The following is a 15,399-nucleotide window of genomic DNA, read 5'->3' on the forward strand; positions in this document are numbered from 1 at the left end:
GAGCCATTCCCAAAATGGTTCAAATATTTTCCATTCAGTATTCAACTCCCACCAAAATAACCAAAATCACGACCGCGCCGGTCGGCTCCATTCGCGGCCGTAACGTGAATTGCGGAGAAATCTCCTCCGACAATAATTTTGTTCCCGTAGCGGCTCGAGCACCAAGTCAATACCAACACACCAATATGGCAACGACACGTACCCAACAACCTTCTCATAAGCGCTTCTTGGTTGGTAAATCAAAAATCTTCATTACAACTCCGTCACTTTTATCTTTTTTTGGCACTTGTCAAAGTCTACTTGGTGCAATTTTTTACTTTGTACGTTGGGTCCCGGTGATCCAATCATCTCTCTTTCGCCTTTTTTAATTTGACCAATAATATAGAAGAAAAATAAATCTATTTAAATGTTTTAGAAAAAATAATAGCCTTCTTCTAGATGGTCCAATTTTTGATATTATCCACCGTTATGGACTAAGGTTAAGTTTGGCAACTTAAAAATAATTTATCTTTTTATTTTTTTATCTTTTTTTCGTCACATTACCTTTCTACTTTTTTGCACATCTTTTTGTAAAAAAATAAAAAGTACATTTATTTAGGTCATCCCAAACAACCCCTAAATTAGATATAATCATTCATTTTGTGAACTAATCAAATTAATTATTTATGAAATTTTTTTAATTAATCGAATATCAGTAGTCATTTAATTAAATTATACTTATTTTTAATAAAATAAATAGTCAATTTCAAATTTATATTTGTTATTTTTTTTAAATATGTTTTGATCATGTAACTATTAATGTTAGCTCAATATAATTTTTTATATAAATAATTTATTCGAATGAATTGTATAAATTGAACAATTTAAATTACTAAAATACACCCTAAATATGCACATAGTAGCAAAATTGGACCTTCCAGTCCAATTCATGAACTAGAGCCAAGCTTATTCCACAGAAAAAATATATTAAGCACTTTAAATTTAGTATAGTTTCCCTATATTTCATTAAAATTTTAATTCACATGATATTTGGTCTTTGTTTAGCTTGTCATTCATTACTAAGGAATAAAAAAAAAGATAGTATCACTTTTATATTGAAATATATATATTATTAACTATCTTTTATATTGGTAAATTACAAATACATCTCTTAAGTTTTACTTAAATTACAAATCATCTTCTGTGATTTTAAAAATTACATTATGTCCTCTAAGATGTCTAATTTTATAACAAATAAGTCTTTTTCTTTATAAATTATCAAGTTAATTAGCAGTTTTTAATAATGTTAAAATTTTATTTCAATTAATAATTCAGATAATTTTATTATTGTATAGGTGAACAGTTAAAAATTTTACTTTTTCAATTAATTATGTTGAATAAAAAAATTCTGACAGGGAGGTATTTGTAATTTTCCAAACCACATGGGGCAATTCGTATTTTAAGCAAACGTTAAGGGTATATTTGTAATTTATCCCTTTTATATCTATATAGCAAATATATTAGTTCTGTTTGTTTCATCTTTCAAAAAAAAAAAAAAAAAATTTACCCATAAATCGTATATAGGATGATGTTGATCCACTTAATCGCAAGAGTTTTCTTATAAATTAATTAGACTTTTTTATTTTGAAAATTTGTATTTATTTGATTTAGTGTCATTTGAGTTTAAGTGAATATCATTTTGTGATTCATTTTTCTAATTTTTTGATTTTTTTTGGAATGAGAATGAAAATGTAAGATGTGGAAGATTCTTTTTAAGGGGATCGGTGGCTGAAGTATTGGTTATCAAACGTGAAAATCTACATTTCTGTTAATGTGGTTTTATGTTGTTATATTGGAGTGTTATATTAGAGTGTTACGTTTGAAAAAAGTACACTAAGAAATTTTTGTGTGTCATATTGATTGGAGTGTTATGTTCAGAAAAAATACACTGAGACATTTTTTTGAAATGTTACGTTATTATGTTTGGAAAAAGTTTCCTAAGAAATTTTTTAGTGTGTTACATTAGAGTCTTATGTTTGGAAAAAATATATTAAAGAGATTTTGTGTTATATTGATTGGAGTTTTTTAGTGTGCTATATTAGAATGTTACGTTTAAAAAAATTTACTAAAATTTTTTTTGAAGTGTTATATTTAGTAATTTTAACATTATAAAAAATTTATATTTGTCTCTCAACACATAACACGCGTATATTTAAGATTGGTTCTTTATGTAATTCACACTAAAATAAGATTTTTGGATCCATAAGAAAAAAGAAATGACAGAATAATTTATAAAAGAACAATGATACATCCTTCTAATTTTGGAATTCTAATTGAGCTCTAATGATATGACATGACAGGAAATAAAAAATATTTAAAAAAATAAAACTAAATCAAAATATCACATCACAATAGAATCCACTCCTATTAGAACTCATTAAAATTCTTTTATTAAAACTCTCAATTATTTTTCTTTATAAAATTTCTGTTTAAAATTATTAGTACTTCACCCTTAAAAAAAAAAAAAAAAAAAAAAAAAAAAAAAAAAAAAAAAAAAAAAAAGTCGATGTGATCGTGAAACACGTATTATCATATTAAAATGAAAAAAACTTTACAGGTAGTGGGTGTAATTTGTCTGATAAATAATAAAATTTTAAAAAAATAAATATTGAAAAGGAGATATTAATCGATAGAGACGTCACGGTTAGTGGCCATGTGCATTGATACGGCGGTTATTTGTAAATGGATTGGCAGGTGTACATCACTAATAAGTAACGGCCGTCAACTTTAGATTTTACACATAGGGCTGAGTAAGGAATTCGTAATATTCATAATTCGATCCAGTCCAGTTTAATCCGATAGGTTTGGATTAATTTTTTAAATTCGCAGTTCGGTTCCGGATTGAAGAATTAAAAATCAATAGTCTACGGATTGGTTCCGGATTGAACCCCACAGTTTCGGATTGAAACCCGATCCGGACCGTATACAAATAGTCTATATTTTTATTATACATCATCTCACATAATATCTTTCCTTATTCTATATAAAATCTAAACTCAAACCTAAAACGGTATAATATCTTCTTTTATTACTTTTGTTTGTTAGGTTTTAGTTTTAATTTAAAATGGTCTAAATACTTATGGTTGTTTAAATTCTAGAACAGTATGTCGCTATTATAGAAAAATATGTTGCTATTATGGAACTAATATAGCGCTATGTTTATATGTTTATAAAATTAAAGTGCTATTTATATATTTATATATATATATATATATATATGTTATTTAATTATGTGAACTCGTGGTCCTAAACCAATCAAATCCGTATTTAAATGGATTGGTTCCGTGATTTAAACGGATTAGATTGGTTTCAATTTTTCAGGAACCGTAAATAACGGATTGGTCCTGGTTTTACCCCAATCCGGTCCAATCCGGACCATGCTCACCCCTACTCCAGTAGGCAAATAAATCTAACTGGTCGTGAGCTGACTCGGTCCATTAAGGATTCGACTTGATTCAATTTATTTAGAAAATGAACCGAATTCAAACTCGAATAAATTTAATTTACTTATTTTTATTTAAATTATATAATATTTAAATATTAAATAATAACATAAATACATTATTATATATTAAATAATATAAATAATATTTTTTATTTAAATAATAAAAAATCTTATTAAACCGAGCCGTGCTGAATTCGAGTTTCATTGATATTAATAAGTCAAGTTGAGCTCGAGTCTAATTAATTATTAAGCCGAGCTCAAAAGCTCGAGTCTAATAAGTTATTAAGCTGAGCTTGAGCTCAGCAAACTCGACTTGTCTTATTTGTAACCCTAGCCAGTAAGCCCTAACCACCTTTGTACAATTACTTTGAGCTGTTAAAGTAGCAAACGACCATAGATATCTACATTTTGAAAAAATACTTTTGTTCATATATATATATATATATATATGGCTTTGATTTCTAAAAACTCAAAAAAATAAAATAAAATAAACTAAAACCAAAATTTAAAAAACAATTCTGCTAGGTAGCTCGAATTCATTAAGGCTCAAATGGCTTGAGGTGTCAAAACGACGTCGTTTTGGTACATTTTTTTTTCTTTTTTTATTCCATAACTCAGAATAAAAAAAAAAAGTGATAGAGGAGAGAAAAGAGATAGAGCAAAGAGGAGAGGAAAAATCAAAAAAATCAAAGAAGAAAAAAAAATAGAGGAAGAAAGAAACATAAAGAAGAAGAGAGAAGAAGAAAATAAGAGGAGAAAGAAGAACATATCTATGTGTGTATACACACAAATCTATGTATATATACACAGATCTATGCTGGTTAGATCTGTGTATACACAGATATATATATATATATATATATAAAAGAGAGAGAGAGAGCCCACCGTTGCAAACCCATTTGGCGCTGCCATCATCGTCGCAGTTCAGAAGGAAGAAGAAGAAAACCAAGGTAGAGGATGAGAAATAGAGAAGAAAGAGAGAGAGAGAGAGAGAGAGAGAGGTCGGGCCAGTCGAGCCCCACTTTTTTCGAGCTACGAAACTTTATTCTTTAAAAAAATCTGTTATCAAAGTAGAATTAAATTTATCAAAAAAATTTAAATATCAGTGATGGAAAAATGAAAAAATATAACTATATCTTCAAGTAGCTTTTTGTAAATAGGATTTTTTTTAAATGGAAAATAAAATTTTAAAACAATTGCATAATTTAGTTTCTCAAAAAAATTGCATAAGATTTATAAAAAAAAAAATTAGTTTAAGGTCCCTCTTCCATTTTTAGTAATGGAAGAGATTTACAATACTATTTTGTGATGTCTAAGATTCCTCAACCCCACATTCATACATCATAGAGAAATTTGACTCTTCCAAATCAAATCTCATTTCTCTCTCTCTCTCTCTCTCTCTACTAACTACTTCATTCTCAGATGGGAGACGACAAGTGCAAACGAGGCCAAAAACCCAAAAATCGACTCCTCGAAACCCTAGATTTCCCAACTACCACCATTGTCGCCGCCGCTATATAACATCTATTTGTTGACGCTGCCTCTGTATCCTCTTTGATTCTGCCAAGAAATCTATGTACGACAATGACCTAGGCTTGTTCTCTAAAGTCAATTTGGTCGCTTCCAAGAATCAGAGTCTTCATTACCACCAATTCTATCAATTCCATCGCGAGCAACAAGATCAGCCACTAACTCCTCTGCTTCCGCAACAGCAGCAACATGAGTTTCTACTAAGAAAGCGACGAAGCTAGTTGTAGCAGAGACACTAATTTTTGGATTGTGAGTCCATACTGTTACAATCTATATGAGTATCCGCAGAGTTTTTGTGGATTGTTGTTTGAGGTGCCACTTAACTCCTTATTTTCCCAGTAGTCCACATTGATGGATGATGGATATGTAATTGAAGCCATTGCTGCCAATAGAAAATCTCTCTTGTTGTTACTACATTTGTTAAACTTATTTATTTTGATGATTTATTTAATTATGTTTAATTTATTTAAAAGAGAAAAATAGAATTCAAAATTTATTTTGATGATTTATTTGACAGAGAAAAATAGAATCAAAATTTATTTTGTCCCATTATTTCTCACCTAAATCTTTATCATACATGTTGTTAGAATGCATTTAATATTTGATTAAATCAGGAATTCAAACAGCCCAAAACAAAAGTTCAAACAGCCTAGCAAAGCAGCAGGCCAATAGGTTCAAAAGGTTTAAGTGGAAGATATTCAAATTAGTAATGATTGAAGTACAACAGTTATAAACAGCTATAAAAGTTCAAAAAATTCAAGTGGAAGATATTCAAATTTGTAATGATGGAGTGAAAGATATTCAAATTGGTAATGATAAAAGTACAACGGCTATAAATTTAAATGACTACAACGGCCATAAACGGCTATAAATTCAAATGAATACAACGGCTATAATTTTCATTATATATACCAAAGCCTCTAATGTAAACAAGTTACAAAAAAACCTGAAAATATTCTTTGCTCTATAATCACTCACATCTATTTTAAAAAATTATACACCGAGCCTTATAGCATTAAGCTCATATTTCCTGTATGAGATTTATAGAAAAATCAAAACTTCGTTTTATATCTACCTTTAAGAGATATTTATTGTAAGCTTTCTTTGAAAGAAAAAATACCATTTCATCTTGTAAAAGTGTTACAAACATTGTTGAAATCTTGAGAGTAGTTGTGAATCACCTAAGATTTGCAAGGGTTTAGACTTGTGAAGTCTATCTAAAATCTGTGGAGGATTACTCCATTTGTAAAGAGGTTAGCACCCCTGTGAAGCTAGAAGATAGTGAAAAATATCAAGTGAAGCTTAAGGAGTGGATGTAGGCCGAATTGAAGCCGAACCACTATAAATTTGTTTGTCTCTCTCTTTCTTATCTCTTTATTTTATTTTAAATTACCATAGTTATATTTCACATTTTTACTGTGCTAAAATCATTAACTGACATAGTTGATAAGACACTTGTTTTAATTATTTTTATTTCATTAATTATATTTATTTATTGTGCTAGTCATAATTTTTATAAGGGTATTATTAATTTTAATTGTAAAAACCTAATTCACCCCTCTCTTAGGTTGTCTTTGGGTAACAATATTGAATAGGAGGAAAATAAGGGTGTAAATATGTCAAGCTTGTACTGCATTTTATATGGAAAAGATGTCAGATTTCTTTGCATTTTCTTTAATTGTGATCATTGTTTATGAATTTTCTCTAGTTGTAAACCCAGAGAAATTTTCCTTTTATTGAGTCTCTCTCTCTCTATATATATATATATATGTATATTGGTTGTTGTTGTTGTTGTTGTTGTTGTTTATTTGAGTGATCAATTTGTGTATTGTATATCGTGATTGGGAAGATAGAGAAATTTGTGAACAAAGTCAGAGAAATTTTAATATTCTCTAAATTTCTCTAGTTTGAATTCAGAGAAATTTCAATTTTCTCTGATTTGAATCCAGAGTAATTCTCTGCATGTAATGAGCCAAATTTCTTTTGTAATTCCCAAATAAATTTTTTGAATTGAATTTTCTCTAGATTGATTTGAAAGACTTTAGACATTATGAAAATATTGAATATTCTTTATGTTATAAAATCTTAATATCAGGAATTCCAAAAATTATTTTTTTTGCAAGAGTATTTCTAGTATTAAAATAGTTTTTTCAAATTCAATTTTATGTCATTATTTTATTTATTTAATGTTTTTTATGTTTTTAATTTTTAATTTTATGATTTTTGCCTAATATTCCAAACTCTTCATCAAATTATATAACCAAATTTGGATTAACAAATTCGGCTATAAAATCATGCTTGGCGTCATTCATGCCCTCAAAAGTGGCGCCTGAGCCAGACAAATCTTTGCAAAAATCCCCAATTAATTCGTTGCATGGCACTTCCGTCGACTAACGCCGTTAACTGTGATTCCTTCCAATCTCTGAACCGCGTGATAGCTGGCTCTGCAGATCGTCGGTTCCAGCACAGCAACCATTCTGGTACAGAGCTCTAAGACCCGACTAATTTTGTATGCGAATAAAATATAAACCATGTGATATATTTTAGTATTGTGGTTGATTTTAATAATAAAATTTATTATATTTATATTGAGTATTTAAAGAACAATACGAATATATACATTTGTTATTCATGTTTGAGATAAGAAATTGGGATAACATGTAATGCTTAGAAATATAGAATATATTGTTGGTTCACTTTTACCACTTTTGATAACATGTGATAACTTGAATTTAGGGTGACTGTTATACTTGGGCACAACAGTAGTCACTGTTGTATAGTCATATGAGCCAATTTCGGGAGTCATTTTAATGATTCGAACTGTTTATATTTTAAATTATATCGAGCAGAACATACTTATAAAAAATTAAATTAATCAGATATCATTAATCTTTTTATCCACTCACATTTATATCTATAAAAATAAATGACAATTGTGATTTAAAATATTAAAATGAATGCAAATGTGATTGGATGAAAGGATTAACGATATCCGATTAATTTGATTTTTTGTAAGTATGTTCAAATCTATATAATTTAAAATATGAATGATTCAAATTATCAAAATAGACTCGAAAATAAGTCAAAATCCTTATTTTTATTGTTTGATGATAAACATGTTATACCCAATAATAGTTATTAGTTTCATTAAATGATAGGAAGGTGATATTGTAACTTGTTTTTTTTTTTTTTAGAAAGGCAAATTATCGCCAATAGACTAAAAAGATTCAGACCGAGTAACACTGAAAATCGCAGCACGCACTTCATCCCTCCATACCCGGCGCCCAACCACCTGACCCGCCATACGAGCTACCCCATGAGCAGCCTTGTTACCACCTCGCAACAAAATAAAAGACATTTTTTTTTGATATTGTAACTTGATTTAGAGGGTAAGAGATTGATCATTATAATTAAAAAATAAAAATAAAAATAAATTTTTAATGTAAATACAGTGTTGTTCAATTTAATTAAATTTAATTTATTTTTCTATAGAAGTAGATATATAAAAGGAATCATTATAAAAAAAAATAATATTAATAGAAAATAATTACAATATAATTGAAGCACAAAAATTCAAATATGAAATTGTACAAATAAATTTGGAACAATTGTAAGAAAATGATATAAACTTAAAATAATTGCAAAGAAGTTGTATAATTTAATGCATGAATTATTTGTACTTCCATAACATTGCAATTATTTCGAATTGGTACATTTTTTTTGCAATTCCCCTAATAAATTTTGTACTTGCATATTATAATTATTTTGAATTAATATTATTTTTCTGCAATTTCCGCTGTAGAGCACAAGTGCAGAACTTTCATGCCGTATCCTTTTTTTTCATAAATATATCAATTCCTTCATTATCATTCTTTTTTTTTGATAACAGCTTTTGGCTATTGACAAAAAATAAAAAATAAAAAATAGGGGGTTTGATTTTGGAGACAGTAGTTTCATGTGTCCCTTGTTGTGGGTCCATCCTTTCTGTAAATTGAGAAACTAATTAACAGCCTGGAGAGAGCTGTTTGGCGCTGCACTTAAAGAGCTTCAACTGAGAAGGGTCTCCAATGGTGGCATTGCTCTAATCTCAAACTGGGTTTCCTCTTTCTCCGCTTCACAACCATACCCATTTCGTTTCACTCCATATCACAACCATTTACCTTTCTCTTTCTGAGGTAAGGCTACCAAAAAACCTTTGATACAAGGCTTTTAATACATCAATCTATGGACCATATTTTAGCAGAATTTCCATTTTTACTGTCTTGGTGCTCTTGTATGTTGTCTGTCATAGAAGCTATTCGGGTTAGACATTGCTTTAGATAGCTATAGTGTTTTAGATACAAGGCTTTCTGGGCATGTGTTTTGGGGACTTGGGTTTGCAATTGAGGGCTTCTTTGTGGTAATTTTTTGGTATTGTTGTTTTTAGAATTGGAGGAAGTGGGGGGCATTGGGCAATTATTGTTTTCTTTGTTTTTGAGGGTTTTGGTGGCCAAAAATGGTAAAGATGAAGCTAGTGAAATGGGTGCCTCTAGTTCTACATGTTTTGTTTGTTTTTATGTTTCTTGAATCCTCTGCCTTGTTCATCCCTGTTGATAGTTACTTGATTGTATGTGGATCTTCACAAAATGTTAGCTTCCTAGGTCAGACTTACATTCCTGATTCATTGCAGTCTTCATTCGCATTGAAAACTCTAGGCAATTCCATTGTTGCTACCTCCAATTCTAGTGTCCCTTCTTCAGTCTATCAATCTGCTAGAATTTTCTGGAGTACAGCATCTTACAAATTCGATATCAAGCAACTAGGTAGGCACTGGGTCCGCCTCTATTTTTACCCTCTTCCGGACTCCCACCACAACTTAACTTTTGCCTCGATTACTGTAGTCACCGGAAATTTTGTGCTCTTGAACAACTTCACTTTCAAGAACCACAAGGGTTCTTATCTATTTAAGGAGTATGCGGTCAATGTGACTTCGGAAAACTTGGTCATTACTTTCATTCCTTCCAACAATTCGGTTGTGTTTGTTAATGCCATTGAAGTTGTCTCTATCCCGGATGAGTTGCTCCCTGATCAGGCACCAGCTTTACCCCCCTTCGTCCCTTTTAGCGGCCTTTCAGACTATGTTTTTGAAACTGTTTACCGATTGAACATGGGTGGTCCATTGCTCACTGCGCAGAATGATACGTTGGGTAGAACTTGGGAGAATGACGCCAAATACCTCTACATGAACAACTCTGCTGTAAATGTTTCAGTTAGCCCAGCAAACATCAAATATAAAGCTCCTGTCACACCTGAAATCGCACCAAATTCTGTTTATGCCACAGCTGAAACCATGGGAGATGCCAATGTAAACAATATGAACTTCAACATAACTTGGGTCCTCCCTGTCGATCCAAATTCCACCTATTTTGTCAGAGTACATTTCTGCGATATTGTGGGCAAGTCCATGTACGATCTTTTGTTTAATCTATACATAAACTCTGATATTGCTCTTGGGAGTCTTGACCTATCAACTGACACAGGTGGCTTGAGTGTTCCTGTCTACAAAGATTTTGTTTCCAATCTTTCCTCCGATTCACACACTTTGACCGTTAGTGTTGGTCCAGATATAAAGGCTGACAACATAAATGCAACCATGAATGGTTTGGAGATCATGAAGATTAGTAATGAAGCTAGAAATTTGGGTATCTTCCTGGTTTCACCCTCAAAACATAACAAGATAGGCATCGTAGTCGGTTCCATTGCAGGAGCTTTAGCTGCAGTGGCATTTATTGGTTTCTGTTATTGCTGCTTGGTATCCCACAAGTCAAAGACTACTCATCAAGGGCGCACATGGCGCCCTTTGCCCTTATATGGAAACTCTCAAACCATGACAAAAATGTCTGCAACTTCTCAAAAGAGCGAAACGGCTAGCTGCATCTCATTAACTTCCTCCAATCTTGGCCGGTTCTTCACATTCCAAGAGATAATGGATGCAACTAACAAATTTGATGAGAGTTTGCTTCTTGGAGTTGGCGGTTTTGGTAGGGTCTACACAGGTACCATGGAAGACGGGACTAAAGTTGCTGTTAAGAGAGGAAACCCAAGATCTGAACAAGGTCTTGCGGAATTTCGAACTGAGATTGAAATGTTGTCCAAGCTCCGCCACCGTCACTTGGTCTCTCTTATTGGCTATTGTGACGACCGGTCAGAAATGATTCTGGTTTATGAGTACATGGCAAATGGGCCTCTCAGGAGCCATCTTTATGGAACAGATCTCCCTTCTCTCTCATGGAAGCAGCGGCTTGAGATTTGTATTGGGGCTGCTAGGGGTCTTCATTATCTACACACGGGGGCAGCTCAAAGTATTATTCACCGAGATGTGAAGACAACGAACATACTCTTGGATGAGAATTTGGTAGCCAAAGTTGCTGATTTTGGTCTATCTAAAGCAGGTCCAGCTCTGGATCAGACCCATGTAAGTACTGCTGTGAAGGGTAGTTTTGGGTACCTTGATCCTGAATACTTCAGAAGGCAACAACTTACTGAGAAATCAGATGTGTATTCATTTGGGGTGGTTCTAATGGAAGTTCTCTGCACAAGACCGGCTTTAAACCCCGTTCTCCCTAGAGATCAAGTTAATATTGCGGAATGGGCAATGAATTGGCAAAAGAAAGGGATGTTGGATCAAATCATAGATTCAAATCTAGTGGGAAAGGTAAATCCAGCTTCACTTAAGAAGTTTGGAGAGACAGCAGAGAAATGCCTGGCTGAGTACGGGGTGGACAGGCCATCAATGGGTGATGTTTTGTGGAATCTAGAGTACGCTCTACAGCTGGAGGAAACATCGTCAGCTCTCATGGAACCTGAAGATAACAGCACAAATCATATCCCAGGCATTCCATTGACTCCACTTGAGCCATTTGATTACAGTGTCAGTATGGTTGATGAGGTGATTTCTGGCACTGATGATGATGCAGAAGATCCTACCACAAGTGCTGTTTTCTCGCAGCTGGTAAATCCCCATGGAAGATGAGGAGTATATGTCATGTTTATGATCTTTGCCATTGGATGTCCTGCAAAAAGATTGGTCATCCTGGCCTCAAGACTGATTTGACATCTCCCAAGGGAAGGTTGTTCCTTTTTTTTTTTGTCCCCTTCTTACTTCCTTTTAATCTGGGTTTATACCTTTTTATTTTCTTCTTTTGATGATAATATTATTGCCTATGTACTATAGTTGATTGGTGGGAGCCAATGAATCCATCAAAATACCACAGAATTTAATATTGTTTTGATCCCGATCAATGCAAGTGTTTGTTAACTTCCCACATTCCATGTTGACTTTACATAGTTCCAAATTTGGTTATGGTATGGATTTTATTACTTGTATAATTTTTTGTTCGGAAAATTATATAGAAACCAAGGTATAATTTATCATCTGTGGCTGGAGGTGCTTGCTGTAATGATATTTGTCATTTTTGGATGAAATCTGCTACAGTTGTGTTGTTTTACATTGGTTAAGAGTAATGAGCCATGCTTTCCCTCTGGAAAGCAGTATCAAGGAGCCTTTCCATTATGGAATTATCTGTGGCATTTACTGGGAAACAAATATCAGAAATGCCCTGAAAAATATCAAGAAACCTTCAGGATAATCCTGAACATGTCCCTTTTGTATTAGGGAATGTAGGAAAAGTGGGTTTTCCAAGGTTTCCAAAAATTATGGTATGATTTTTAGTAATGCCCTTTGTGTTAGAAAAATTGGTTTTGTCATCATGGTTTAGCATCTGAGCAGTTTCAATGTCATGTTCCCTCTCTTCTAATTTAGTCATCATGGTTTTGCATCTGAACAGTTTCTCTTCTTATTTAAGTACCATTAAAATTTTGGTTGTGGAAAACAAGATTCAAACTATTGAAATTGTTGATCAACGACATATTTGATTTAGAGGGGAAAAACTGCAAAAACTACTAGTACAAATTGAAAGTGCATTACTCTAGGGTAGAATAGAAAAGAGGACACATCATTCTCTAATCTCTACCAAGAAACTTCAAATTATACATCAAGAAACAGTTTCTCATATCCTCTGAGAATGAAGTTAGGTACTCATTTCCTGCAAACAATTCCATTCCCTCTGCCGGCTCCACCAGTGCAATCTAGTGTTCCATAATTCATAACTTGGGACTCGTCCTTGTTAACAACCCCAACTGGAGAGAACACACAAGAATCACAATCTGCGGATAGAAGTGATGTGGTTCTGTACTTGTTTTCTCCACCTACAACCGGCATTGCAACACCTGGCTTCGCTGGATTCTTAAAATCTGGCTGGTAAGTCCGGCCGAGCACACCTTCGACCTTTGAGGAGAGGCCATAGAATCTGAACTGTACCTCCAAGTGAGCAAAACAGTCCTCAGAAGGTATCTGGTAGTTATGGATTCTGTCATCTTTCTTGGTCACAGGCACCACACTGACTGAAATTTCTGCAACTTCTGGGAGAGTGACTATAACACTGTTCTTGCTAGACGTTCTCTCCACTCTCAGCTCATTTTCTGGGGATTTCCACACGGATGGGTAGCCCTCAGGTATAACTAGCTCCTTGCCACTGTAAGAGAATTTTAGATGGTCGACTTCATCGTCCCATGTTGCTGCGTTGGTGGCCTCAACAGAGAAACTTTGAGAATCGAAAAGGATTCCTAGTGCTTGAATCCACGTGTAGTCCCTGGGTCGACCAGCTGGCCTCAATCCAATGAAGCGGGCATTGATTTGGAGATTGGGATCCGAAACCAAGCTGAAATGCTCATTGCTCTTGCCATGGAAGTAGAAGACAATGCCGTCTGCGCCAATGAACCGGGGGTCCAAGCATGCTGCTCCAGGGCTACCGCAATTTGGTTTGCGAGCTGAAAATATTAAAACACAAGGGTGTTAGTTTTTTGAAGCACAAAGCATAGAGTAAATAAGGATGTTGTACTATGAAGGTGAATCAATTACAGAGAAGATAATTTACTTTTGCACTCGGCTCGGCATATGGGTGAATTGCAGTTGACATAGCAAACTTTAGCTTTTGCGTCGCTTGGATATGGCGTTGGGCACTCACTTGGGCATGGCAACTTCTTGAGAAAGCATGGGCTCTTGGGTTTGTTGCAGGTGGTGGTTTCTGCCTGGATTTGTATTGCTCCAGAAATGAACAGAAGCAAGATGATCAATAAGCATTTGTTGCTTAAGATGATCTTCATGACTCTATTCTCAGAGGCAGATGAATCAGGTGGAGTAACAGCTCTCTTTCTGCTGGTTTTATAGACTAATGTCAATTGCTTTTTTTTTTTTTTTTCTTTCTTCCTTTCTGTGTATTGGTATTATTTATTGTGATCAATTCTCTCGAAATGAACCTTGAACTATCTAGGAACATGGGCCTTAGTTGGATCTCTTGAATGCTTTGCTTGAGTTTTGATCTTAGTCAATGCTTTGGGGGATGTAACCTTGTTTAAGAAAATGCCAGTTGGCATACTGTGTCTCTAGGCTTCCTTCTGTTCAGTTTATAAGTTACCTTAAATTTTTGCTTATTTTTGTGTTTAGTGAACTTTTATATTCAATTTTGAATTAATTTTTTTTTTACTTTTAAGTCTGTCTCGGCTAAATGATCTTAAAAAAACAATTTAGTTCCAAAGGTTTTGCCATGGCAAATTTAATTTTTTCCTACTTTTCAATGAGCGTGGCTTGAGGGTCATTATTCTCTCTCTCAGGCCTCATGTCATGCTAGACCCATGTGAAGCTTGGGATAGAAAATTTGGTTTGTTTTGGACCGCAAGTTCAGCTCCACTACTACCTTTTGATTCTTGCTTACGTTTGCTGGCATTTATTGATTACCATTTATTAAATTCTTGTTCATAAAAATACTACTCAAATTAACGAGACACATCATCCAAAAAGAGAACACTTTTTTTTTTTTTTTATTCTTATCAATGCTCTTGACAATTTCGCTCTTTATTTCTCATCGTCCTCATTTGACAAATCTAATTTAAAACATTTGGCAATATCACTCTGCAACTTACCAATGCTATAGTTATGGTACGCAGTACACCAAAAAACAGTCTAGGACGAGTCATTTGTCCAATTTTCTTAAGTTTTTTTTTTTTTTTTTTTTTTTTTTTTTTTTTTTTGTAAATTAACCTATCACCCGTGCTATGCACGGAATAATTATAGATATTTATATTTATTTTAGATTTTTTTAATATATAAATTATGTTTTTAAAATTTTTTTATGAAAATAATTTAACAATCTTATCATTAACAATAGTGTTTGAGAGAAGTTGAAAAGGGTACTGAATTAACTATACACAAATTGTATCTATAATTATTTGTATGAGGGAATTTTAAATACTGATCAGGCGATTTTGACCAAATCAATAAATGCAGG

General features: G+C 32.9%; 2 protein-coding genes across 2 annotated transcripts; one reads left to right on the forward strand and one right to left on the reverse strand.

The window, feature by feature from the left end:
- Nucleotides 1–9,015: 9,015 nt before the first annotated feature.
- On the forward strand, nucleotides 9,016–12,318 carry LOC114324034 (receptor-like protein kinase THESEUS 1). The gene has a single exon (XM_028271758.2). It carries the CDS (start codon nucleotides 9,510–9,512, stop codon nucleotides 12,024–12,026), a length of 2,517 nt encoding a protein of 838 aa, XP_028127559.2. The 5' UTR covers nucleotides 9,016–9,509; the 3' UTR covers nucleotides 12,027–12,318.
- Nucleotides 12,319–12,905: 587 nt separating this feature from the next.
- LOC114324035 (uncharacterized) lies at nucleotides 12,906–14,344 on the reverse strand. Its single transcript, XM_028271759.2, has 2 exons — nucleotides 13,990–14,344; nucleotides 12,906–13,882 (listed from the first exon to the last, which is right to left on the reverse strand). Exons 1-2 carry the CDS (start codon nucleotides 14,216–14,218, stop codon nucleotides 13,092–13,094), a joined length of 1,020 nt encoding a protein of 339 aa, XP_028127560.2. The 5' UTR covers nucleotides 14,219–14,344; the 3' UTR covers nucleotides 12,906–13,091.
- Between the last annotated feature and the right edge of the window lie 1,055 nt (nucleotides 14,345–15,399).

Source organism: Camellia sinensis, chromosome 8 (assembly GCF_055761805.1).
Source record: "Camellia sinensis isolate YWXY chromosome 8, ASM5576180v1, whole genome shotgun sequence".
Classification (NCBI taxonomy): Eukaryota; Viridiplantae; Streptophyta; class Magnoliopsida; order Ericales; family Theaceae; genus Camellia; species Camellia sinensis.